The sequence below is a fragment of the Ascaphus truei genome, chromosome 5, assembly GCF_040206685.1.
Source record: "Ascaphus truei isolate aAscTru1 chromosome 5, aAscTru1.hap1, whole genome shotgun sequence".
Lineage (NCBI taxonomy): Eukaryota > Metazoa > Chordata > Amphibia > Anura > Ascaphidae > Ascaphus > Ascaphus truei.
Window position 1 is genome coordinate 37,406,624 of NC_134487.1, and position 27,132 is coordinate 37,433,755.

Genomic DNA, 27,132 nt, shown 5'->3' on the forward strand with positions numbered 1-27,132 from the left:
AAATGCATGTGCCGATCGCTGCCCTGATGTGGGTTATTACGCCTCAATCACCTTTACTGCTGTTTATTTGAACACCCCTTAACACAGGATTGCTGTGAGGTGACACGTATAGGACATTAGTGACATTCCCCATGTGTGTTACCAAGTACGCCTAGAAGTACAAACCGCTCGCAACCAGTAGATTCATCTCATTTAAAAAAAAAATCTGGAACCGTTATGCTCATTTCTGAGAATAAAAAAAACTGCATGGACAGCTACATCATTCCAATTTCTCTGTTCTTGGCAATATATTTATGACAATTGCATAACCTTTGTACCATGGAGCCAGCACAGGTATAACCTGCAGGACACCATGAATAATTATACCCAAAACACTCGCATAGGAACCAAACGCCCACACTGTCCAGATGAACAAAGAAAGGTTATGGATGTTGATTTTTGGTAATATGAAAAAGGTTACAGAAGCAGCTAGTCCCAGGCTGTATGCCTGGCAGTATCAGCAGCCTTTACCATTTGGCCTGTCCTATATGGCAACTTCATACAAGGAAAAAGCTTTTGTTTCTTTACGTGTTTGATTTCTTGTTTTAGCTAGTAATATAGTGCAGATCACTTTGTACATTTCTAAAATATAGGCACATATTTATTAAGCGGTCTCCTACTCCTGATGCTGGAAGTCGCTTTACAGCCGGTTTAAGTAGGTCATGGGCTGGAAGGTGTCTGACGGCAGAAGACTGCTTAGTGAATATGGGCCATAACGGAATCAAATGTTATTTTAGAACAGGAGTGGCCAACTGCAGTCCTCAAGGGCCACCAACAGGTCAGGTTTTAAGGATAGCCCTGCTTCAGCACAATCAGTGGCTCAGTCAACGACAGCCACTGAATGTGCTTTCGCAGGGATATCCTTAAAACCTGACCTGTTGGTGGCCCTTGAGGACTGCAGTTGGCCACTCCTGTTCTAGATGGTTTGTCACACTGAATGTGAGATTTCGGTACTTTGTACTAATTCAGAAAAATCGGAAAGCAGGTTTCTTCAAAATGTATAATTTGGATTGAGTACTATGTAAAGAACAAAAATATACATTATCCAAATGCTACCTTTTAATAGGAATTTAGCCAATTATATTCTGAAAATCAGAAGAATAATGTTGCCTAATGATAAAAACAAAACAAAAAAACTTTAGGGATCGGTTTTATACATAAATAATGAATTGCAGGCTCCTCACACGTCAGAGGAGATTTGCAAATCTTGTTTTTTTTTTTTTTTTATTTATATTTTTTCATATATCGCTTTTCTCCCAATAAGACAGAGCGCTTCACCATTACAGTATAGTGCTGACACCGGGGCATTGAACCAGGTTCCTCTCATTAAACTCAGTGTCATGGTTTACAGAGTTAGTCTTTACTCACTGAGGCGCTCCTTTTCCCTAATACTCTATCCCGGGGGTGCGCAAACTGGGGACCAGGCTTCTGTAACTCGCTTAATTAAACACACAAACCCAGCAAGCTCAAACGCCCACACCCTCCTAATCTTGACTATATGTAATGCCACATAGAGTGCAACTGGGCTGTGGCACATGAATATAGGAAAACACAGGGTAACTCGCTTACCTGAATTGAGCCGGCTTCCGGCCACACGGCGTCAAATGACGCCTGTCGACATGGCAACGCAGCATCAAATGACCCCGCTGGGTGACATGACGTCACATGACCCCGCAGCGTCATTTGACTACACATTAAAGGTAAGGGGGATGCAACACTGGGGGAGAGCAGGCAGGGGGCGCAGCGCAGAAAGTTTGCGCACAACAGCACTATCCTATGTATGACATTACCAGTAAGTATGGTTTAAACTGCATTCAGGGACGTATATCAAATTTCAAGAGGACAAATCGAAACCTAGAAACGTGTATTTACAGTGCAGCCCTAATTAACCTTTTCAATTAATTTCTTATTAAAAACAGCACATTTCTGCAATTAAAAAACAAACAAACATTTTTCTCCTGTAGCAGTGGATGTCTAATTCCAGTTTACCCACATAAAATACAATACTGGACAATTACTGTCAAGCACAACTGGCAAAAATCAATTTTGTACCAACTAAATGCAACACAGAAACTATTCATTTTTCACTAAAAGCCGATATAAATGTAACAGCTGATCATCAGGCGTAGGTGTAACAGACGATCAACACTTGCAAACAGTTAATACATTTCTAAAAAAAAATCTGTAACTTCTCACTGCATCACATTCATGTTATACAGATACAAATATAGTTAAAGATAATGAAAAAACAAAACAAATATCTGTTGGGAAACTGGATGAGAGAAGTCACAGTCAGACGGCATTAAGGCTCGTTGCTCTTAAAGATCATTTTTCCCCAGTTGATGTATGCCCAGTCCTTTAAGCACTTTCCTCTAACTGGCGGTCACGTTAAGGCCCATATTTGCTAAACGGTGCACATAGCACTGCATAGTAAGTATGGCCCTAATTGTTGCTTGAGGTCATTGAATACATAGCAAAGTAAACATGTAACATCATCATTGTACAGTATATGATGCGGGTGGTTAGGGACTTGAGGCTGCTATTGGCTAGAGGTGTGTAACGTTATCTTGGTTCGCTTTGTGCAAAATGTCACTCATTTTGCAAGAAATATTACGACAGAAGAGTGCACTCAGTGTGGCATTTGTTTTGATTTAAAAAAAAAACACACAGTTTTTACACTCTGCCAATTTTAAAAATGCACACTTTTTTTTTTTTTTTTTAACATTTTGCTATTGCTTTTATGAAAAAAATTTAAACGGCCACAAATGTCACGTTTGCTTTATTTAGTAATATGCGGGAGGTAAGAGAAGTTTTAGCAAAAGTCATATAAACATTGGGGGCATTTTAGAGCTCATAAGGGCCTATGTACTAAGCATTGCAAATGGCATGTTTGTTGTGAAATTGGCGCACATAAATAAAGGATATTGCGCTTGTTTGTGTCTATGTACTAGGCTTTTTTTCCCCCTCAATCCGCGCCTTGAAGCTGCAGTCCAAAAATAAATAAATTTCCCATTCGATATGTGCATCAATACAATCTGCACACTGACAAGTGATTAAGCTGCAGATCGATCCGTTCTCCTGTAATCGATCGCTTGCTCGGGTTATTTAATTCAGTTCTTGCACAGCATTGTGGGCAATGTAGTCCTAGAATATGATTGACTATCCAGTTACTAGATACAACTGGTGCTCTGCTAGAGAGAGGGCGGGACTCAAGAGCCAGAGCCTATCAGAAGGGGAAAGGGCTATCACTTTGGAAATGCTTCCTACAGTACATTAGAAACATTAAAAATGCCTTTAAAACATTCTTTTTTAAATGCCTTTTTAAAATGCTACCAGTATTTTCTCATAGTGCAGAACTGATTAACAAAAAAAAACAAAAAAAAACAAAAAAAAACAAAAAAAAAACATGTAGGATACTGCTTGAACTGCTGCTTTAAACGTAAAAAATAGTTTGTCACGTATATTGGCACAAACAAATGGGACGCACTTATGCACAGATGGGAATGTATCTGTGCGGCAAACTCATGTGCCAGGCATGTGCCAGGCGGGACCCGGCCTCAATTCTACAGTCCGATTATATTGTGAGCGCAGAATTATTTTGCTATGTATCAGCCAAAAATGTCTGACGCAGCACGGACGTTTCATTATTCAGGTTCATATATATATATATATATATATATTTTTTTTTTAATTATTATTATTTTCACAATATGGGCATTATAAATAATATGGCACTAATAATTTATATTTACTAATACTAGTTCAGAAATAAAAAAAATATATACATAATTCTGTTTCCCCACTCAGGTATTACACATGCCGCAATGTGTCAAATGTTATTACAAGCGAGAGAACTATGCGTCAGATGTATGAAGTCCCAGAACGACCTGTATACATACAATGCACAGCTTATGAAGGTTTGTACTCATTTAGAAAACTAAAATGTTGCCGCACAAACATTTTTCAAATGTGATCTTAGTACACAGGCCCCGTAGTCTCTCTACTAGCGACCTAACAAAGCACTTGTGACACCTTATTGGCCTCTTACGGCAGAGTAGGTGGCACTTAAGGGAACACTCCAACCAAGACGCTTTGAAGAAGTTGGGTCTGACTGCCAACTATGTGGTTGTAGGCCAGATGTAGCCAACTCCAGTCCTCAAGGGCCACCAACAGGTCAGGTTCTCAGGATCTCTGCTTCCACACACGTGGCTCAGTCATAATGACAGAGCCATGTGTGCTGAAACGGATAACCTGAGCTGTTGGTGGCCCTTGAGGACTGGGAGTTGGCCACCCATGGTGTAGACTCTTTGACGACAACAGAACCCTTCAACAATCGGCTCCATGATCAGCTATATGCAAGGCTGGGAATAGGTGGTGTGTGTTTACTGTAAGGACAGTCTTTATGTAAACTATATATCTCATTGTGATTAGAGGTGAAGATAAGAATATATATACATATATATATATACATATATAAACACACATATATATATATATATATATATATATATATATATATATATATATATACACACACACACACACACACACACACACACACACACACACACACACACACACACACACACACACACGAAACTAAGAACACCAGACACTATTCCACCCTTCCCTAAAGTACACTGCATTGCTGGTCCCCCAGGTAGCAAAGAGGCTAAAATATAATCTTTGCTTATTCACTGCAAGTTTAACTTTAAAAATGCCCCAGCAGTAAAGGCTCTTATTTTTCTTTCTTCTTCATGCGGAAAGGCAATGGTAAAAATATATTTTCTGCCTTCCACCGGATTAGCAATCTGTGTTGATCGTGGGAGCGGAAGCCACGTGTAGAAAGGCTATTGCGCTGTAATGTGTGCAGGGACGAGTTCAGATCTGGCTCTGTGTGTCTGAGCTGAGAACCTGTTCTTCTGAAGAGGCCAGGGCTGAAGACGAGGCTTTAAACCTGCAGTAGATCACCGCATCGTGAATGCTATTGAAGACGAAGTCTCTCGTGGTGGATTTATCAAAGAAATTCAGCCTGGTTAGATCTTTTACAACCACTCCTGCGAAACAAGCACAAATACACGCGTTTGCAATGATATAATCATCATGGTCTGAATCCAAACTGAAAATAAATATTCTGCGGTATGATTCATGTACTTATGAAGAAGAGACTCGTCAGGTTTCAAAAGTTATTTGCACACTATTGCACCTATCAACAACTCACATTATTCCAGAAGAAAGTATCACAATCTTCAACTACTCTACATATCCCCTTGACCAATATATCTGCAAGAATTACTGTACGCCTATACAGGTAAGAACTTTCATTCATTCTAACCTTATTCTACCTATAAAAATCAGTAGTCACAGCTGCTTACCCTTTCACCAGCATCGGGTGTCACCTAGGCCCTAAACTACCTTCAAATATTATGACAAGTACTGTGAGAGAACTCTTTTTGGTACTGCTAAAGGTTGAAGGATAGCAGTAGCAGGCACCATAAAAATGTATGTTTGCAAACCTAGCAAGGATCTGCATGCTGGGACGACTGGAACTTATATTATATATGTAACCCCTTAGTAAATGCAGGCAGCTTTCACAGATACGTAGATATGGGAGGGTGACCTCGCTACAAATCCCCAAGTTATAAATAAATGTGGGGGTGCTACCTGGGAAATATCCTTTGTGCACCATTTTTGGGGTCACTGTACCCCATGAACCCCTTGGTACAACTCCAGCTTTCACACATACACTGCTCCCTGTCTGCACTAGGAAACTACACACCCTGCTTGCTGTGCTGAAGCAGGGAGTCACTTCTGGGACAGGAGGATGTGACTCTTGATGGACAGAGAAATGGCCACCAGTAAAAGCTGTGGAAGAGGCAGGTCTAAAGAGAGGATCCTATAAAAGGGGATGGGAGAGCACATGGAGTTAGTCCTGGGGAGCCCGAGTGATCTCAGGGTGGACTGGCTTAGACGCAGGGTCAGTCCATCCTGCAAGGAGGCCCAGCAGAGCATGCAGAAGCAGAGAGATGCCTAGAGACTGAAGTGGTAGCAGTCACAGAGAGAGTGTTAAGATGGACTTTTGTAGGTTGGAACAAACAACAAATCAGGTTAGCGGTGTCGTGAGTAAAGAACAAGGGTTACAGACAAGGGTACTGAAGGCTTTGCAAAGAACAGGCCTGCCACAGTTACACTTACAGTTACTAAGAGCTACAACATTGAGCCGGCACCAACACATGGCACCCTCATAACACTGGGGTCGTGGGGGCTTGGGAGAGACATTGGTACACAACTGTACAGCGTTTTATAAATACAGTAATACTATATACATGATCCTCCGATTGAGCAGGTTATGTCTGTATATCTGTGGTAATAAGGGTTATTCAAGGCCTAGTGTCGTGTTCTATTGTCTGACCTTTGGGCCACGTGCTTTAACGGCCGCAGGACTTGGGCCCCCAACATAGCTAATAGAAGTCAGTCTAAGGAGATGTAAATAAGGGTTACATATATTTCATATAATTATAACTATAGTGGGAAGTAGAATCTTATGTGTCCCAACATAAAGTGCTGCTTCAACTGTTCGAGTGCCGGGGCTCCAGCAGCATCAGACCTGACCCTCAGCACTTTCAAGTCATGTGATAACTCCTGAGCTCCATCTGAATGGTCAATCCGATCACTTCCAAGAAAACAAGCACGTGCCTATGATGTCACTGGGATGTCATAAAAGCCTCTGGCATGTAGACGGTACGTAATTAAGGCACTGTAAAAGTGCGTCACGAGCCAGTAAACCACTGAATATTTAATTTAGTGTTATATAAACCCTTCAACACAAGGCACTGCTCTGAAAAGGAAGGAGCGTGAGGAAACACAATGAATTTCCCACATATAAAGGATGTTATAGAAGGCAATGGGTGAGATTTCCAAAAGGGTGCACAGTTCTAGTCCAACTAATGGGTTATTGAAATGAATGGGCAAAGGGCACCTTACGCTTAGCACCACTTGGTAAATACAGTCGAGTCCCTTAAATACCCTCAAGCCAATAGACACACACAGTGCATTTTTCATCTGTCCAGCTGATCTAAGCATAGTACATCCAATTGTGGCTCCCTTCTGTGTTTCCCATATCCCTTTCAGTGTATCTATCCGAGCCCATTGTCTACCACAATCTTTGTCTGTAGTCTATATTTGTCCCTCTTTTTAATATCATGTAATACCATAGAGGCAACTGAGGCCACCACCATAACTTAAATGGTATCTAACTTGGTGGTATTTCTAAGGCAACTGGTCTGCATTTAGTTGGCTTCATGTGGTAACCTCACCCAGTACATATAGTACTTGCAATGAGTAATTATTTTTACTGGTATGCTGCTGAAGTGACCAAAAAACAAAGACTCAACGCACATCTAAATACAAGAAAAAACAAATTCTATAAAACCAACCTCATCCTTCCCCTCCTCCCTCCCCTCATGCAAAATTTTGTTACGATATCTTAAGAGGTGTCCAAATGCATAGCAAACAGACAAACCGCTTTCCAAAATATATAGTAGATGGGAGTGCCGTTGGGATGTGATCTTTCCTATATGCAGCATGTGGAATAGATTTAAGCTATAGTAAATGGTTAAAATTGGATTTGTATTGCATGCTTTTCATTAAGCATTGCATTTAAGAAATCTGGGGATCGTGAGGGATGTGCATTATTATTTTTTTTACTTGTACTAAATGCCAGCAAGAGGGTAAACATGGAGGCAACAGAGATAAAATGAAGGGCTTACCATTACACCCCGACAGGAGGATGTCAACACCAATCTCTTTGTATTCCTTGATTACCTGTAGCATTGTCAAAAGGGAAATTATTAAGACGGCTCTGTCATTAGCAAGTCCCATTCATACATCACCTTTAGGATGAGCCCATTTCACTTACACAAATAGACAGTGATAAGATAATGAAATAATATATATATGTGCCAACACTCGACAATTTGCAGAAAATGCTTTGTATTACTCATCGGTTACAACAAAAAAGAAATAAAACCTGCCCCTTAACACAGGTTTTAAACACGTCTGGGAAATTTAAAAACAAAAAATGCATAGAAATGGTTTGGAAATTGATAATTTGAATGTAACGGATTTGAACGTTCCCCTGGTAAAGGAACGCTGGGGAATGAGAAGACCAGTCTGTTGACCTTCATCTTCCAAAGGCAAACTGTCACCCTCTAGTCTACTCCATCCCTTTAATTTTAATTAAGAAGTGATCGCTGTACAATACAGTATGTGATTGATAGAGAATTGGTGCTCCCATCAACCCTTATACTGTGGCTCACAGAAGTGAATTGTGCACCTCACAGGTGATTCAATCTTTTCAAGGAGCCAAATAACATTTCTTCTGCCATGCACTGCAGGCTCTTCCAGCAGGGAAAGGCTTACACATATATGTATTGCCTGCTACGACACTACACACAACCCCTGCATGCTCAGAACCCAAACCCAGATGTTACTAGAATAACATCAGCCATAACAGAACATAAGGTGAAACACGAAGACACAAATGTAAAGCATCATACACAGATTATTTAGGACACTTACAGATTTTAGCGTTTTAACGCCAACAGAGTCTACAAAGTTCACCGGTGTGAAGTCCAGAATAATAGAATGAATGTTGGTGAGTGGAGTCATGAAATACTCCAGTTCCTCGGAAGGTGAGTCATGCAGGTTTCCGTCCGCAGATCCGTTTTTACCATTTGCAGACAGGCCCGCGGCTGGGTCATCATTCATTAGTTCATGTTTTACGGCCATCTCCACATCATTCGTCTGAAATATATATCCAATATGCATATATATATATATATATATAAAAAAAAAGCACACCATGCTTATTTGCACATAATGGAATGATGGAGCCCGGCCACGTCTCAAAGTGTCATTGCTAAAATTACAGGTAGATAGAGAGACTCGTCTGAAGTCACACAAAGATGGCGTATTATCTACAAGTGGGTTTTAACCTGGACCCGTCATTTTATGCTCCATGCTATTATTACTATTTAAATATATACGTAATACATTTAGTGCAGATTATATCGTTTACTTCAGAATCCTGAAGTCCCGGCAGGAATGGTGCAATGTGGGGTTCCCATACACACCGTTATATAGAAACCAGACCAGGGCTGGGCAACTCCTGTCCTCAAGGGCCACAAACAGGTCAGGTTTTAAGGACATCCCTGGTTCAGCACAGGTGGCTCAATCAGTGTCTCAGTGTTCGGGGTTGAAAATCACTGTCCTAGATTGTATTAGTATTAAATGTGATCAGTTGAACAAATGCAGTATGCAACAAATCAAGAACTTACTAGCTTTAAGACTGCTCTCTTCTCACTTTTATGTGCTTTCTTCATTTCTCTGGCATGTCTCTTCTGGGCCTTTTTCTTGGCAATCAATATCGCACCTGGATCAATTCCAGTCTGGAAGATAAAACAGAGATAAGAGAAAGAAGAGTTGGACACATTTAGGAAATGACCATAGAAATGCATTTAGTCTCCAACAGTCTGTCATTATCTATAATGCGAGTCCCATTGGGAGAAAGTGCTATGTGAAAGTTATTAATATGGCTCATTACATGTAATAGATCTTATTGTAGCATGAACAGAAGAAAACACACCTGTTTGCAAAAAAAGTTACAGCTTTGTTCTCTGGAAGTCCTGAGAAATGCACATCTGATCTACACTGACATTTTTTGGGGGGGCCTTCTTCAGTGGGTGAAGTTAAATGAATAGTGGTAGCAAGTCTCACTTCAAAAGATTCTACACTTATTTAACATTGAGGAAAAATTATTTTAAACAGATTTTGGAAATGTGTATGTAATGGTAATGTTTAGACAGAAGAAAGGCAAACAGGCTTCCTAGAATAAATCAACGTTTTATTAAGTTGAAAGTAGAACTGTAAGGCTGTGGCCATGTTCAGGGGGAGACGGCGCGCGCGGCGCGATCACAATGCCTTAAGGCAATGACCACAGGCATGGACCGCGCGTGCGATAGCGCAAGGGGGCACGAGGAACCAGTTTAATTTGATTCCATGGCGCGACGGCCAGGTCACGTGAGTGGTTCGCCCAATGAGGGCAAACCAGCTCCATGACATCACAGCCACGCAACTAGACACACCTCCCCATAGCGTCTGGGTGACATCACGCACACGCACGCCTCAGGCACCGTCTCCCCGAACAAGGCCGCAGCCTAAGCGTGTCAATAAAAAGTGTAACCCTGGGGCCTTTACACTTTCACCCCCTCACCAAGTAAAATGAAGATAATTGTTGATAGAAACAAACCGTTCACTTACCTTTTCTCTCAAAGCACTGACATATAACTCGCTATTGGCAAAGTAAAGGGATGTGTTTGCCTGAAATATTTTTATTCCCGGGTATTCTTTAACCTAGGGGAAAAAAAAGAGAGAAACCTTTTGTTTCTACCCAACGCGTTTCAGGCTAATAAGGAACAAAGCTCGTCGATTTGTTTCTTTTACCTCTTTGGCTACAAGGAACTATAATAACAGGATAGTTACAACAATGAAGGAAAAACCACTTTTCTCCGCGCTAGCAAAAAGGTTTTAGGCGAACGTAACGTAGTGATAAAAGTATAATTGTCTATTAATATAAAAAAGATTTGCTCTTAAAGGGTAAAATGTTAGCAAATAGGTTATTGTGTAATAAAATAATGTGACATATGTAATTTCCTACCTCTTCATATTCTTCAACATCACAGTATATGTCTGTGTTTGGAACCTGCCCAAGGATCCTATACTGTGAACTAGAAGTACACAGGAAAAGTACATCATGTTAGACATTAAAATGAAATGAACTTTACATCTATGAAAATGACTGTGCTGCAATACCAAGTAACGAGGAGTATGACTATGCATTACAATAATCTGATACATCTTTGGTTAGGAATAGAGATCCCAAGATTGGCTTTTACTACACAGCAATGATAATACTTTCTGAAAACCCTTGCCTATGCCTAACACTATCTAATTAGTGCTCAGCTCAACACCAAAGTCATGCAGTAGCTGCAAAGGCAAACAAGATCTTATCTTGCATCAAACGGGCAACGGATGGAAGGGAAGTAAACATAATTATGCCCCTTTACAAAGCATTAGTAAGACCACACCTTGAATATGGAGTACAATTTTGGGCACCAATCCTAAGAAAATACATTATGGAACTAGAGAGAGTCCAGAGAAGAGCCACCAAATTAATAAAGTGGATGGACAATCTAACTTATGGGGAGAGGCTAGCTAAATTAGATTTATTTACATTAGAAAAGAGGCGTCGAAGAGGGGATATGATAACTACATACAAATATATTCGGGGACAATACAAGGAGCTTTCAAAATAACTATTCATCCCACGGGCAGTACAAAGGATTCGGGGCCATCCCTTAAGGTTGGAGGAAAGGAGATTTCACCAGCAACAAAGGAAAGGGTTCTTTACAGTAAGGACAGTTAAAATGTGGAATTCATTACCCATGGAGACTGTGATGGCAGATACAATAGATTTGTTCAAAGAAAGGTTGGACATCTTTTTAGATAGGAAAGGTATACAGGGATATACCAAATAAGTATACATGGGAAATATGTTGATCCAGGGATTAATCCGATTACCAATTCTTGGAGTCAGGAAGGAATTGATTTTTCCCCTTATGAAACATCATTGGATGATATGACTCTGGGGGTTTTTGTTTGCCTTCCTCTGGATCAATAAGTAAGTATAGATAAAGGATAAAGTATCTGTTGTCTAAATTTAGCATAGGTTGAACTTGATGGACGTACGTCTTTTTTCAACTTCATCTACTATGTAACTATAGGTTGAAACAATAGGTATTGACCTGCTTGTTGCTCTCTACCCATGAAGATAAGGGCCAGCAACACTGAAAGTGGCACTTGCTGGAAACGGTCATTTAGTGAGAATGAAAGCCCAGTGCCATCTATGGATGCATGAACAGCTTGATTCATGGTCTGCTCAGCCTACTTCCCATTTTAAGAACCATTCAATACACCTCACGTATTGATCAGTCTGGTGTTACCAGGCCTGAAGAAGATACCCGAGTGGTGGTGAAATAATCCACTGTTTAAAAACACAAATTAGCTACTACAAATATTCATTTTCTCTTACTGTTCTTTAAAAAAATAATGTTTTAATTACAAAAGCCTGTTTACTCTACAGAAGGGACAGGCAAATCCAGTACTCCAGAGCTACCAACAAGGTATATATACATCTCCCTCCTTCAGCACAGGTGTTTCAACTGTGCTGAAGCAGGGATAGCCTGAAAACATGACCTGTTGGTGGCCCTTGAGGACTGGAGTTGCTAATCCCTGCTCTATGGGCTAACATGGTACCCTCATTATTATTGATCAGTGGAAACCGATCTTCAGACAGGTAATTACTTAGTAGTAGGCCGGGATTCATTAAGCTCTGATAAGGGATATCGGATCCCGCCATTGACTTGAAAGGCAGTTGACCCGAATCTGATGTCCTTATCCGAATTTAATTAATCTCTCCCATAATATCCTCATTTAAAGATGATCTTGACACCTACACATTCCATTTTCAATAATAAGGCACAGTGGTGAGAGGACTTGAGCTGGTCTCTGGGCGCCTAGTGATTCCATGGTGTCAGACTGCCATAACTGTAACTCCATTCACCACTGATGTCTCATAACACTGGCAGACACCAGGAGTTGGCCTACACCAGCATACTCTGTTTGGCAAGTTGATAGAAAAGTCCAGGCAAGTGCAGAGGCATTTTTACATAGCATTTGGCAATGCCAGATAAGGTGCTTTATTTAGTTTTGAAGCAGATAACTGTAACACGCATACATCTATGGGACTTGTAACTACCACATAGTAGGCCATGGATTACTGTTTCACTAGTGTTTCTAATGTTTGAACACCATAAAAGAAGTACAGGCATACCCCGCATTAACGTACGCAATGGGACCGGAGCATGTATGTAAAGTGAAAATGTACTTTTGATGCACGTACTGTACTGCAATTGTCATATACGTGCATAACTGATGTAAATAACGCATGTGTAAAAGGCTCTATAGCCTCCCCGCTTGTGCACAGCTTCGGTATAGGTAGGGAGCCGGTATTGCTGTTCCGGACGTGCTGACAGGCGCATGCGCGAGCTGCTGTTTGCCTATTGAGCGAAATGTACTTACTCGCGAGTGTACTTAAAGTGAGTGTACTTAAAGCGGGGTATGCCTGTATTGAACATATATACAGGTCAATAGGCAGCATATGACCAGTAGCATCAGAGACATTAGTCAAAGACACAGTTAAGGCTGCAGAACAAGCAAAATCATACATTTGTGTATTTTTTTTAAAAATAAATCAGTTCTGTACTATGAGAAAATACTTGTAGCATTTGTTTTTCTAAAAACAACTCTGAATGACATTTTTAATGTATTATAATGTAACAAGCCTTTTTTGTTTCCATACCAACCATTTAACAAGTCGCACTGAGAATACTCCTCTGCAGCCATTTAGTTAACCCCCGATCTGAATCGTTGCCAATCGATCACAGGAGAACGGATCGATCGGCAACTTAGCTAATTACAGCTAAACCCCGTTATAACGCGCCTCGTTATACCGCGATTCGGTTATAACGCGGTTTTCCCGTGGCTCCCGTTTTTAAAAAAAAAAAAAAAAAAAAAAAAAAAAAAATGTAAAAAAAATTTTTTTTTACATTTTTTTTTTGCACACTGCACACACTGCACACACTGCACACACTCACTGCACACACACTGCTCATTGCTCACACTGCCACACTGCACACACACTGCTCATTGCTCACACTGACACACTGCACACACACTGCACACTGCACACACACTGCACACTGCACACTGCACACACACTGCTCATTGCTCATTGCTCACACTGCACACACTGACACACTGCACACACACTGCACACACACTGCACACTGCACACACACTGCACATTGCTCACACTGACACACTGCACTGCACACTGCACACTGCACACACTGCACTGCACACTGCACACACACTGCACACACTGCACACACTGCACACACTGCACACTGCACACACACTGCTCATTGCTCACACTGCACACACTGACACACTGCACACACACTGCACACTGCACACACACTGCACATTGCTCACACTGACACACTGCACACACTGCACTGCACACTGCACACTGCACACACTGCACTGCACACTGCACACACACTGCACACACTGCACACACTGCACACTGCACACACACTGCACACTGCTCATTGCTCACACTGCACACACTGACACACTGCACACACACTGCACACACACTGCTCATTGCTCACACTGCACACACACTGCTCATTGCTGACACTGCACACTGCACACACACTGCACACTGCACACACACTGCTCATTGCTCACACTGCACACACTGCACGCACACTGCACACTGCACACACACTGCACACTGCTCATTGCTCACACTGCACACACTGACACACTGCACACACACTGCACACTGCACACACACTGCTCATTGCTCACACTGCACACACACTGCTCATTGCTCACACTGCACACACACTGCTCATTGCTGACACTGCACACACTGACACACTGCACACACACTGCACACTGCACACACACTGCTCATTGCTCACACTGCACACACTGACACACTGCACACACACTGCACACAATTATTATATAGAAATAAACAGACAACTGCACTTTAACAGATGTACAGTATTTTGCCTGTACAACGTCTTGTGACTTTTGTTTCACAAAGTTAAGGGGGTGGGAAGTCATTGTGCTGTGGGGGTTGGGGGGGTGGCGGGGCCCTGCGCTGCGGCTACGGCGGGCCCTGTACTGCGGCGGGGGGGGGGGTTAGCGGTCTGTGTGTGTGAGTGCGAGTGCCTGTCTGTGTGTGTGTGTGTGAGTGCGTGAGTGAGTGCCTGCATCTGTGTGCGCGCGTGTGTGTGTATGAGTGCGTGAGTGCCTGTGTGTGTGTGTGTGTGTGTGTATGTGTGTATGTATGAGTGCTCCAGCCCGAGTCCGTGTAGGGAGGGGGGGGGGAGAGTAGCGGGTCCCTCCTGCAGCCAGTGGAGGGAGTGGGGGGAGAGTAGCAGCTCCCTCCTGCAGTCCGGGGAGGGGGGGGAGAGTAGCAGCTCCCTCCTGCAGTCCGGGGAGGGGGGGGAGAGTAGCAGCTCCCTCCTGCAGCCCGTGTAGGGAGGGGGAGGGGGGAGAGTAGCAGCTCCCTCCTGCAGTCCGTGGAGGGAGGGGGGGGAGAGTAGCGGGTCCCTCCGCTCAAGCCACGCCCCCCCTCCCTGTCAAACCTCCCACCTCCCGCTCCGGCTCTTACACTTACTTACACACACACTCAGACACTTACACACACTCACACACACTTACACACACTTAGACACTCACACTCACAGACACTCACACACACTCATGCACACCCACGCACACTTACGCACACTTACGCACACTCACACACACTTACAGACACTCACACACACTTACACACACTTACACACACTTACACACTCACAGACACTCACAGACACTCACACACACTCACACACACTTACGCACACTCACACACACTTACAGACACTTACAGACACTCACACACACTTACAGACACTCACAGACACTTACACACACACTCAGACACTTACACACACTCACAGACACTTACACACACTCACACCCACATACACACACCCATATACACACAAACACTTTCTCTCCCATATATACATACACACACACACTCTCTCACTCTACACAGACGGGGGGTGGGGTCGGAGCAGAGGAAAGGCCGCGACCAGCACCACCACCCGCTCCCCCCCCTCCTCCCGCGCAGGCAGCGGGAGCACCGGGGACAGCGGTGGGGAGAAGAAACCCCCCGCTACCACCTCCATGCAGGCAGCGGGATCTGAGGTAAGCGGCGACCTGAGGGACATCCCCGCTCCCATCTCCTGCCCCGCGGCCTGTCCCGCGGTGACAGGGGGAAGCGGGGACAGGAGGGACATCCCCGCTCCCATCTCCTGCCCCGCGGCCTGTCCCGCGGTGACAGGGGGAAGCGGGGACAGGAGGGACATCCCCGCTCCCATCTCCTGCCCCGCGGCCTGTCCCGCGGTGACAGGGGGAAGCGGGGACAGGAGGGACATCCCCGCTCCCATCTCCTGCCCCGCGGTGACAGGAGGGACATCCCTGCTCCCATCTCCTGCCCCGCGGCCTGTCCCGCGGTGACAGGGGGAAGCGGTGACAGGAGGGACATCCCCGCTCCCATCTCCTGCCCCGCGGGCTGTCCCGCGGTGACAGGGGGAAGCGGGGAGCGGAGGGACATCCCCGCTCCCATCTCCTGCCCCGCGGTGACAGGAGGGACATCCCTGCTCCCATCTCCTGCCCCGCGGCCTGTCCCGCGGTGACAGGGGGAAGCGGGGACAGGAGGGACATCCCCGCTCCCATCTCCTGCCCCGCGGGCTGTCCCGCGGTGACAGGGGGAAGCGGGGACAGGAGGGACATCCCCGCTCCCATCTCCTGCCCCGCGGTGACAGGAGGGACATCCCCGCTCCCATCTCCTGCCCCGCGGCCTGTCCCGCGGTGACAGGGGGAAGCGGGGACAGGAGGGACATCCCCGCTCCCATCTCCTGCCCCGCGGCCTGTCCCGCGGTGACAGGGGGAAGCGGGGACAGGAGGGACATCCCCGCTCCCATCTCCTGCCCCGCGGTGACAGGAGGGACATCCCCGCTCCCATCTCCTGCCCCGCGGCCTGTCCCGCGGTGACAGGGGGAAGCGGGGACAGGAGGGACATCCCCGCTCCCATCTCCTGCCCCGCGGGCTGTCCCGCGGTGACAGGGGGAAGCGGAGGGACATGCCCGCTCCCATCTCCTGTCCCGCGGGATGAATATGCGCTAAAGCGCGGCGGCCATTTTTTTTTTTCGCGACCCCGTTAGTAACGCGGTGGTCTCGGGGTGGACCCCGAGACCCGCGTTATAACGGGGTTTAGCTGTACTTATCATTGTGTGGATTGTGTTGATGCACATACTAGAGGGGAAAAAAATAAGATTAAAAAACAAAAACCGCAACATGGACTGCTGCTTTAAAGGAGAATAGTAAACTCTAACCTTTGTGTTCGGTAGATAACCGTTACGATGGCAAATGCCACCGCAACCAGCAAACCGTAGTCCAGTCCCAGGAAAACGGAGGCCAAAAAAGATACAACCCAGATGGCCTAAACAGCAGAACAAACATGTACTTATTCTTCTTTCCAATCATATAAAATAAACAGATCGATAACCCCTTGGCAGCCTTGGGGATTTCTAGCAGCAAGAGATAATACAGCCATTCCCTAGTAGCACAGGAAGAACTCTGTTTCCAGTCAATGTGATTGTATATTGTGCTTCTGCACAGTTATAAATACCTTTTAATATATATATATATATATATATATATATAAAAAAAAATATATATATATATATATTTTTTTTTTTTTTTTTTTTTTTTTTAATGCAGGACAGGCAGTGTGCCGGTAATTGCCCCAAAAAGGTTGCAATCTACCGTTGGGTCAGTACATGTACATGTGGAAATTATTTTTCATATCACACAAAGGCAGGATTTAGATGATCTATCCACAGGGTGCATAACCAATGCATTACCAAGCACGTTAGTGCACTTTAGACCCATATTTACCATGCAGCGTTATGCCGTAAGACAGGGGTGTGCAAACTGGGGTGCGCGGCGGTTACAGAGGCCCCGCGCTTCCCCAAAAGCATTTAAATTAAATGCCGGGGGACCGCGCGAGGCCTCTGTAATATTCCCTTAGCTTTAGGCGACGCGTCGCCATGGCACCCGACAGCAAATGACGCAGTGATGTCACATGAACCCGTGGCGTCATTTGACACCAGAGCCGAGCAGATAGGGGGGCGCGAGCAGGAGGGGGAGAACAGGCAGGGGGCGCAGGGGGGGGAAGTTTGCGCACCCCTGGCATAAGACACCATTCTTAATTATTTTTTCATGAACTACCTGTTTTTTCCCAAAAGGGATAAAATCGCATTGTGGTAGCAGATGGGTATAATTCATTACAATTAACATTATGCTTCTGCTTTTATTTGGTTATTTATGTGCATATCATTTAAAGCAGAAGAACATGTGTTGTTGTTTTTTTTTTAATAGGTGGGAAGCAGGGGGTCTGATTCAGCTCTGGGAACCCCCTGCGCCCCGAGATTCTTACCTCCATAGGAGATGCCAGTAGCAGCTCCACAGGTTTAAAGGTCCTTAAACACGGGCCAATAGGAAGCTGCAAGGGATGATGCCACGGCTTCCTATTGGCTCGCTTGATACGGGACATTTAAGTCGCCATTATGTTAGCCACACACAGCCCAGTTGGAGCTGCTCCCGCAAGTGCTTACAGAGCTAAGCATCCCAGGAAGCAAGGGGTCCCCAAAGCTGAAATAAACGCAGTTCGGCTCCGGAGACCCCCCTGCTTCAAATCTATTTAAAAAATTTAAAATAAAGGAAAGCAGAATTGCCGCTTTAATATTTTGCCTGTAAATCATAAAAAAATACAACATTAAGTAAAAAAATCACCTTACAGGTAGATGGCGCTGTTTATCAAGCGCAAAGATTGTAAAACAACAAAAAACATATATATATTTTTTTACATTTTACAAAGTCCTGTATTTGGGAACTTTGCAACGCTTTGTGACCTCGACAAACAGCCCGTTAACCCACTTACCAGTTCAAGCCGGCTAGTTCTCCAGAAATGTGGTATATCCGCAAACTGCTTAAACATCCCTTTCAGGTTCACCATCACAATGGCTGCTAATACCGTCTACAAAGAAGATTGCCAATTTTCAAAGTTAGTGTTAACATTTAGAGATTTGCAAAAACAAAAAAACAAAAAAAAAATGTGCATATTTTCAAAACTGGCCTATTTTGTACATTCACCAAAAATTCACTCTGAAGTTGCAAAAACAAACTGGTAGGACCCCAGACCTCACCAGGCGATTATAATTTCCCATACTGTCCTGCAAATTGTTTTGCTCGTTCGTTGGCAAATGGATGCAGCTCTTCCTGTACTGATTTACTTGAATTTGAATTTCTGGTTTTCAATGATGCCCAAGTCTGTGGGTGTAACGGATCTGGCAAGAAGTGGCATGAAATTGGGAGACGCTTTGAGAGAAACTGGGTCAAAGTGACAAATGAAAGGGTGACAACTTCACAGTAAAGGGGAAACGAGAGGTATGCATCGATCTCACAAGTGTAACATAAGTCATTTGTAAATAGGACCCTACACACAAAAAAAAACAAAAACAAAATCAGTTAGATACCTGTAGGTTCTACTATCCCAACTACCAGAATGAAGCATTTCACTGAAATATAAATATTGATGGGATTCTCTTTTAATACACTTTCAAAGGTTTTTCACAATCCTTTCAAGGGTAGTTGCATCCTAAATGGCAAAGGATTGAAAAAATAATAATTTGCAATACAATTTTCAGACAGTTTCTGCATTGGTTTTGTGACGTATTCTCTATTCACACATTATGTTTGCCTTGAGTGATTGTCAGTAATAAAGAAAGAAAAAAAAGCAGCTATGTCATGATAATATCATGAGATATTAGGTATTTTAATCCATCTGGTGCTTCAGGGGTTAATGGTGCAACCACTTAGGTTTAAAAATGCAATATTTGGGGTTTCTGACTTGTCATGAATCTGTGGGAGCTTCAAAGGGGCTTGGTTGAAGTTGGATGCTAAAAGTACAAAGAGAGGGTTTATGGTATGTTAACACCTTTTGCAGGCCTAGTGGTAAAAACTGATATTATCTCGAGATAAGGACATATGTTGTGGTCAGAGATGGGTTCCCTGACCTAAACAAAAGGTTTTTCAAAGCATTCTCTGGAAGGGGTTTATGGATGTCCAGGGGGCGTGGCTAAGAAAGTATTAAACCAAAGAAGGTCTTTATTAAAAATGAAAATATCATGTGATGTCATCTCCTCTGCATAATAAGAGTTACAAATCTGTAATCGTGTCACAGAATGTCATGTTCTGACATCACACACTGTATATTTAACAGGTACTGGGGGACAGATATTCCTTTGTTGCTCAGGGTTAGGATTAAGACAGTCATGGTTGGTCTCATTGCGTCTGCCATGAGCTCCTGAATGTATAGATGTAGCTCACGTGTGTCTAAGTAGTAGTTAAGGAAAGGAGTGCATTTAGATATTGAAGTTAGTTTATACGTCATTTTGTAGGAGTTTTTTTTCTCTGTAGTAAAACCGTCAATCTTACAACTGATTCACGACAGGGGGTGGTCTTATGTGGTTTCCATTGGAAGAAAGAATATTTAAGTCTGAGCCAAGATTGGACCAAACACGTGAATCTCATGTTCCCGAACCAGTGACCTCTCTGGGGGAAATCTATGGCATAGAGTAATGTATAGAATGTTCTGTTTATGTTCTTCCTTTTTATTTTGAGAAACTGTTCTGCATTTATTGTAACAGGATATTCTTGTAATCCCTTTTTCTGCAACCTAAGTACTGTATTTGTATATATATTGAAACATTTAATAAGTAATGCTTTGTTCTCTGAATGAACTGTTGCACGCTCTGGAGAGAGTATTTATGTTTTCTGACACATTTTGCTACAACGGATTTGTGTGTGTATGTGTGTGTGTGTGTGTTTTTTAAAGAGCATAGTTTTTTCTATAATAAACAGGGACCTGCGGCCCTGGCAAATATTACATTTGACATCTTATTTGCATTTCCCGGGTGATGGCACTGTATAGATACGATTGCAATTGAGTAAGGGGTTAATAGGAACTCATTGGAGGTACTTTTGCAGAGGAGAAAGGTGAGTTTGCTAGAGTAGCCTTGTGTATTAACCCCGATTGCATATCTAAGTCACGTGCTCACTTGTGTTCTGTTCGCGACAGGTGGTATATTGGGATGGATTTAGGGGAGATGTTAACTCATTTGAGGGACCTTTGTGAAGGTGAAGAGTGGGGCAGCTTGTGAGCTGTGTATTAATCCTGGTCCTGTAGAGGAGATATTGTCCATTTGAGGGACCTTTGCTGGAGGTGAAAAGTGGGAGCGCTTGCGAGCGGAGTATTAATACTTGTCTCGTATGCAGGTCACATGCTCTCAGGTGGGCCATACGGAACAGATGGTGGTAGAGGTGGGATAACAATTTGAATTTCTGTGAGTAGAAGAGCTTTTTAGTGGTTTGCGTTTATTCCTGCGGGACAAACGAAGCACTAAAAAGTTTGAGACCTGCGAGAGATCACAGCTCAGTACTCCAAAGTTATTTCTCAGTGCTATTTTTATAAAACATACAAGCAGACAATCTCGTACCGTTCCTTCTCTCTTGTTTTTCTTTGCCATCTTTTTATTTTGAGTAAAGTATAGTGAATATAGCTGCTTTATACGAACGCCAGACAAAAGAGAAGCTGATGACTCTGTGTGAGGAGCGTTATCTCCAAGGTCTGGGTAAAAATAAAGAAGAGCTCATACAAGTCTTGCTGGAAGATGACAGAGAGCAAGATGCTACACTGGACCAGGACAACCACAGAGGTGTAACTGAGTCTGGCTTAACCCTGGAAATCACCCACGAGTACCTGGGACCAGTAGATGATGCAATGCGGTTGCAGCTCATCACCCAGTCCCAAGAGCGTGAGGCCGAGAAAGACAAGCTTCAGAACACGTCACAGCGAGATGTGATGCAGAATGTGCAGCAGAAAGAGAACGGCAAGCAGCTGCAGAAGCGAGATATGCTGCAGGCCTACAACAACAACTGGAACTTGCCAAACTCCAGAGGGCATCGCCAAAACCAAGCAGCAGTGATCCTAGCCCTTCCAAATCCCAGATGGAGCATTTCTCAAGATGGAAGAGGGGTAAATTCGAGGAAACCCCGACCTCCTCTTACGGCACCAACTGAGGCTTCTTATTGGGGGGAGATTGGCACACAGGGGGATTACCTGTCAGTGATTTGCCTGCCAACAGCTGGGGCACATCAGCAGCAACTGCCCAGCAAGGACGGGGCCTGCAACTGCCTCTGGAGGGGATCACCCCTTAAGAGTGCATCTAGGTCCGTGTGTGGTATCTGGGCAACAAGAAAACAACAGTGCCCACTTGCAGCCAGTCCTGGTGGGTCAGAAACTCATCCAAAGACTGAGACACTCAGGTGCTACACTTACCCTGGTGCGCCCTGTGGAAATCATCCTGGAAGGGCTTTACATAAGGGGGTGGCGGGAGGGGACCGCCACGTTTTGCCAGTGACAAAGGTATACTTGAATTGGGACACTGGGCCGGGTGTGCGGCAGGTGGGAGTAATTGATGTTATACCTGCTAATTTGTTGCTAGGTAATGATCTTGAAAAGATGGTTACCCACTATCAGACTGCTGTGACCCAACGAGCCAAGGAACCCGCTGAACAATTCCAGGTAATGACACACACTTGGGACCAGGGAGGAGTGACTGATAGGGGTGGTACAGAAGGAGGGGCTGTGGGGGCCTCCCAGTACAATCCATCACCACAAACCAGACGGTCGCAAGGAGTCCCAAGGAGGTGTTTGAGGGGGGCTGTACCAAAGTGGGGGACAGTGGGGGTTCCATTTACAGCCCATCACCCTGGATCTGACAGTGTTTACAGACCTGGGGGACCATGATAGGCCAGCACAGGTCCTGACTGCTGAGAGAGAGAGAGAGAGAGAGAGAGAGAGAGGGAGAGACAGAGAGAGGGGTCAGAACAAGAAAGAGAGAGAGAAAGAGAGAGAGAGAGAGAAAGAGAGAGAAAGAGAGAGAGAAAGAGAGAGAGAAAGAGAGAGAGAGAGAGAGAGAGAGACTGATAGAGAGAGACTGATAGAGAGAGACTGATAGAGAGAGACTGATAGAGAGAGACTGATAGAGAGAGACTGATAGAGAGAGACTGATAGAGACTGATAAAGGGAGAGCTCAGGACAGCAAGGCAGAGAGTCAGCAAGCAGAATGGATGGTTCATCACGCCGCAGTGACGGCGGTATTCGTGTGAGCGTGGGACTGGCGTGTAAGCCAACGCTCAATTAAGGAGGGAGGTGTCATGATATTATCATGAGATATTAGGTATTTTAATTCATATGGTGCTTCAGGGGTTCATGGTGCAACCAGTTAGGTTTAAAAATACAATATTTGGGGTTTCTGACTTGTCATGAATCTGTGGGAGCTTCAAAGGGTATAATGAAGAAAGAAGATCCCTTTTCGTGCACTCAACCTTCACTTTAAATGAAACTTGTAACTACAAGTACTGGTAAGAGATGGCTTCCCTATATAAGGGTAACCCCATCTCCACTAAACTGAAATAATATTTATTAGTATCATTTATAGAAAACACAGTGATTAAAACCTAAATTAGCGCTTACACAGCAATTCACTTCATGATCAGCATTGAGTTAATGCCTTGACTACAGGTTAGCCAGATTTATAGATAACTTCATAACAGAACTCTGACTCGCATCAATATCAGAGATATAAGTATGTCCCTAAAGGGACTAGTCACTTAAATGATCGTGAATAAAAAATAATCATAAAGTGCATATATACAATGTGAAAAACAACTGTGAAAAGATTTTGTGGGAGCTGCCCCCTGAGTGTTAGAGGCAATTTGTTGTTTATAACAACAAATACTCTGCACAAAAAAATATATAATTACTGCCTAACAGAAAAAAGCAAATGTATACTGCATGGTGCTAAGAACTGAATACAGCTGTGATGATTGTAGTATATAGTTGATAATTCCTATATGATGCCTGGAGTATAATCTTGATTGCGGGAGGGTACTGGGTGTGGTATCCCAGTTGGTATACCAGCGTGTGCGGCACCCAATATATATCCCGGAACCCAAATGCTAATTGTCACCCCACTTGAATACCCAAATCCCTTAGTGGAACATAATAACCATGTAGCAAGCAAAACTCACAAGTCTGCTGCAGCGTCCAGGTTCATCCAAGTTCCAGGCAATCTTGGTGTGCCTCCGTCCTTGTAGGTTAGAAAAGAGAAATGGCAGAGCACAACCAGAAAAATCCAAAAAGTTAGGAGGAAAGTGCGTTATCCATAAAAATGTTTAATGGTCATGAAGGGAAAAATGGCAAGGCATTACCCTGCCAACATGTTTCCTGCTACACAGAGAACTTTGCCAAGGCATACACATCCTACAATCGCCAACATATTTAAAGAAGTAAAATAAATTGGCTTACCAATCATGAACCATGTCCGGGATCCTCCCCACAATCACACTGATGGTAACCAGGCGTGGGGTTGAGCGAGCGAGCGCGCGCATGCCCACACCCGCAGCCCCCGCCCCCACACGCAATCCGTGTCGGGGGCGGGCCAGTGACGTCACGGAGCTGGTTCGCCCTCATTGGGCGAACCGCTCACGTGACCGGCCCTGCGCTCCGGCAAGCAGGAAAATCTGAAGACTCGGTGAGACACGCTTCCGCAAGCGTGCGGACGCGTGCGCGAGCCCCTGCTAAAGCCGCTCTCATTGCGGCTGCTGGGGCTCAGTGCCGAGCAGCAGGGCGCCTCAGCACGGGTCAGCGCATGCCCGAGGCCTAAGCGTAGCCTAACTCTTTGAAACTCCAGTCAAATACTATTGATACAAAAGTAGCAGCTGAACCCTTGTGCCTCACGCTACAACTGCTACAAATAAGAGCTCTGTGAGGTATTTGCTTTCCCTTATAAACCAAAAGGAGAAAATCTGTTAAATTAATCTACGCTTATTCAGCTATCGAACTGTCTTCTTAGTTAAGTATACACAATTATGAACCTAGCCAATGCAAATGTCGGATGGTTACTTATATAGCCACATATTTAGCTTATGCATTGGCAGCTCTGTGCCCAGAGGGACATCACAATAGCACTTATTGCTGTGGTTTTCTAAGTGATTCAACTTGAATACCTTTCCTTTTTTCTGTTAGGTAGCAATGATATATTTTTGGTGCGGAGTATTTGTTGTTATAAACAACACATTCATTGCCTCTAACACTCAGGGGGCAACTCCCACAAAATCTTTTCACAGTTATTTTTCACATGGTATATATGCACTTTATGATAATTATTATTTATTCATGATCATTTAAGTGACTAGTCCCTTTAGGCACATACTTATATCTCTGATATTGATTAGAGTCAGAGTTCTATTATGAAGTTATCTATACTTCTGTCTAACCTATAGTTAAGGCATTAACTCAATGCTGATCATGAAGTTAATTGCTGTGTAAGCGCTAATTTAGGTTTTAATCACTGTGTTTTCTATAAATGATACTAATAAATATTATTTCAATTTAGTGGAGATGGGGTTACCCTTATATAGGGAAGCCATCTCTTACCAGTACTTGTAGTTACAAGTTTCATTTAAAGTGAAGGTTGAGTGCACCAAAAGGGATCTTCTTTCTTCATTATACCCTTTCAACTATCCCTGCTGCACCCCTTAGTATACTAATACTCTAATGCTGAGCAGAGGCCATTTTCTCTTTCTTAAAGGAGCTTCAAATGGGCTTGATTGAAGTTGGGTGCTAAGAGTACAAAGAGAGGGGTTGTGGTATGTGCACACCTTTTGCAGGCCTAGTGGTAAAAACTGATATTATCTCGAGATAAGGACATATGTTCTGTCAGAGATGGGTTCCCTGACCTAAACAAAAAGGTTTTCAAAGCATTCTCTGGAAGGGGTTTATGGAGGGCCAGGGGGCGTGGCCAAGAAAGTATTAAAGGAATATCTGTCCCCCAGTATCTGTTTTACAGTGTGTGATGTCAGAACATGGCATTCTGTGACACGATTACAGATTTGTAACTCGTATTATGCAGAGGAGATGACATGACACGATATTCGCATTTTTAATAAAGACATTCTTTGATTTAATACTTTATTAGCCACGCCCCGTGGCCATCCATAAACCCCTTCCAGAGAATGCTTTGAAAAACCTTTTGTACTTTGGGTAGCAAAAAAAACAAAAAAAAACAGCTGCAAAATAATACTGGAACATCTTGACAGATAAAGTATATGTTTCTAGTTTACAGTCGCTGACAAATATATCCCAAGTCTACTGAGCAGCCCGCGAAGACACCCTGGTGATGTTTATCCCATTAACTTACCTGTGGTAATGGTTCAAATAGGTACCCGATGGGCAATATGACCAAAAGCACCATCAATGACGACACAATATTCTCATTTTTAATAAAGACATTATTTGGTTTAATACTTTCTTAGCCACACACCCTGGCCATCCATAAAACCCTTCCAGAGAACGCTTTAAAAAAATCTTTTGTTTAGGTCAGGGAACCCATCGCTGGCAGAACATATGTTCTTATCTCGAGATAATATTCGTTTTTACCACTAGGCCTGCAAAAGGTGTTAACATACCATAAACCCTCTCTTTGTAATTTTAGCACCCAACTTCAATCAAGCTCATTTGAAGCTCCCACAAATTCATGACACGTCAGAAACCCCAAATATTGTATTTTTAAACCTAACTGGTTGCACCATTAACCCCTGAAGCACCAGATGGATTAAAATACCTAATATCTCAAGATATTATCATGACAAGCTATTACTAGCATCCTAGAAAGCGTAAGTACTTTTGTCCTCCGGGTAGCACAAAAAAAACCTCCCTCTAAACAGCTGGAACAATTACAGAATAACCCTAATAGCATTTGTTCTGTGATTTCATTAAACTTATGACTGACGGAGCAACAGCTGCAAAATAATACTGGAACATCTTTAAAAAAATTAAACGGACAGATAAAGTATACGTTTCTATTTTACAGTCGCTGACAAATATATCCCAAGTCTACTGAGCAGCCCGCGAAGACACCCTGGTGATATTTATCCCGTTAACTTACCTGTGGTAACGGTTCAAAAAGGTACCCGATGGCCAATATGACCAAAAGCACCATCAATGACGACAGCAATCCTGCAATCTAAAAAGGATGTTTTTAGCTCTTAACTGGCACTTAATTGTAGCACACTGAGATTCAAATGTATAACTTAGAGTGTTAGTCATAGGTTAAACTTGTAACTTCCCCAAAGAAACACAGG

General features: G+C 43.6%; 1 protein-coding gene across 4 annotated transcripts in view; it reads right to left on the minus strand.

Moving 5' to 3' along the window:
- Nucleotides 1-915: 915 nt before the first annotated feature.
- Nucleotides 916-27,132, minus strand: part of SLC26A5 (solute carrier family 26 member 5) — an 84,112-nt gene continuing 57,895 nt past the window's right edge. For all 4 annotated transcript variants that reach the window (XM_075599648.1, XM_075599646.1, XM_075599647.1 and 1 more), the window contains 9 exons: nucleotides 26,937-27,014; nucleotides 18,803-18,898; nucleotides 17,193-17,299; nucleotides 10,757-10,826; nucleotides 10,360-10,452; nucleotides 9,378-9,488; nucleotides 8,620-8,844; nucleotides 7,809-7,863; nucleotides 916-5,096 (listed from right to left, as the gene is read on the minus strand). In XM_075599648.1, the coding sequence (XP_075455763.1) occupies nucleotides 4,921-5,096; nucleotides 7,809-7,863; nucleotides 8,620-8,844; nucleotides 9,378-9,488; nucleotides 10,360-10,452; nucleotides 10,757-10,826; nucleotides 17,193-17,299; nucleotides 18,803-18,898; nucleotides 26,937-27,014 (1,011 nt within the window). In that variant the 3' untranslated portion in view covers nucleotides 916-4,920. The remainder of the gene's footprint in view (nucleotides 5,097-7,808; nucleotides 7,864-8,619; nucleotides 8,845-9,377; nucleotides 9,489-10,359; nucleotides 10,453-10,756; nucleotides 10,827-17,192; nucleotides 17,300-18,802; nucleotides 18,899-26,936; nucleotides 27,015-27,132) is intronic.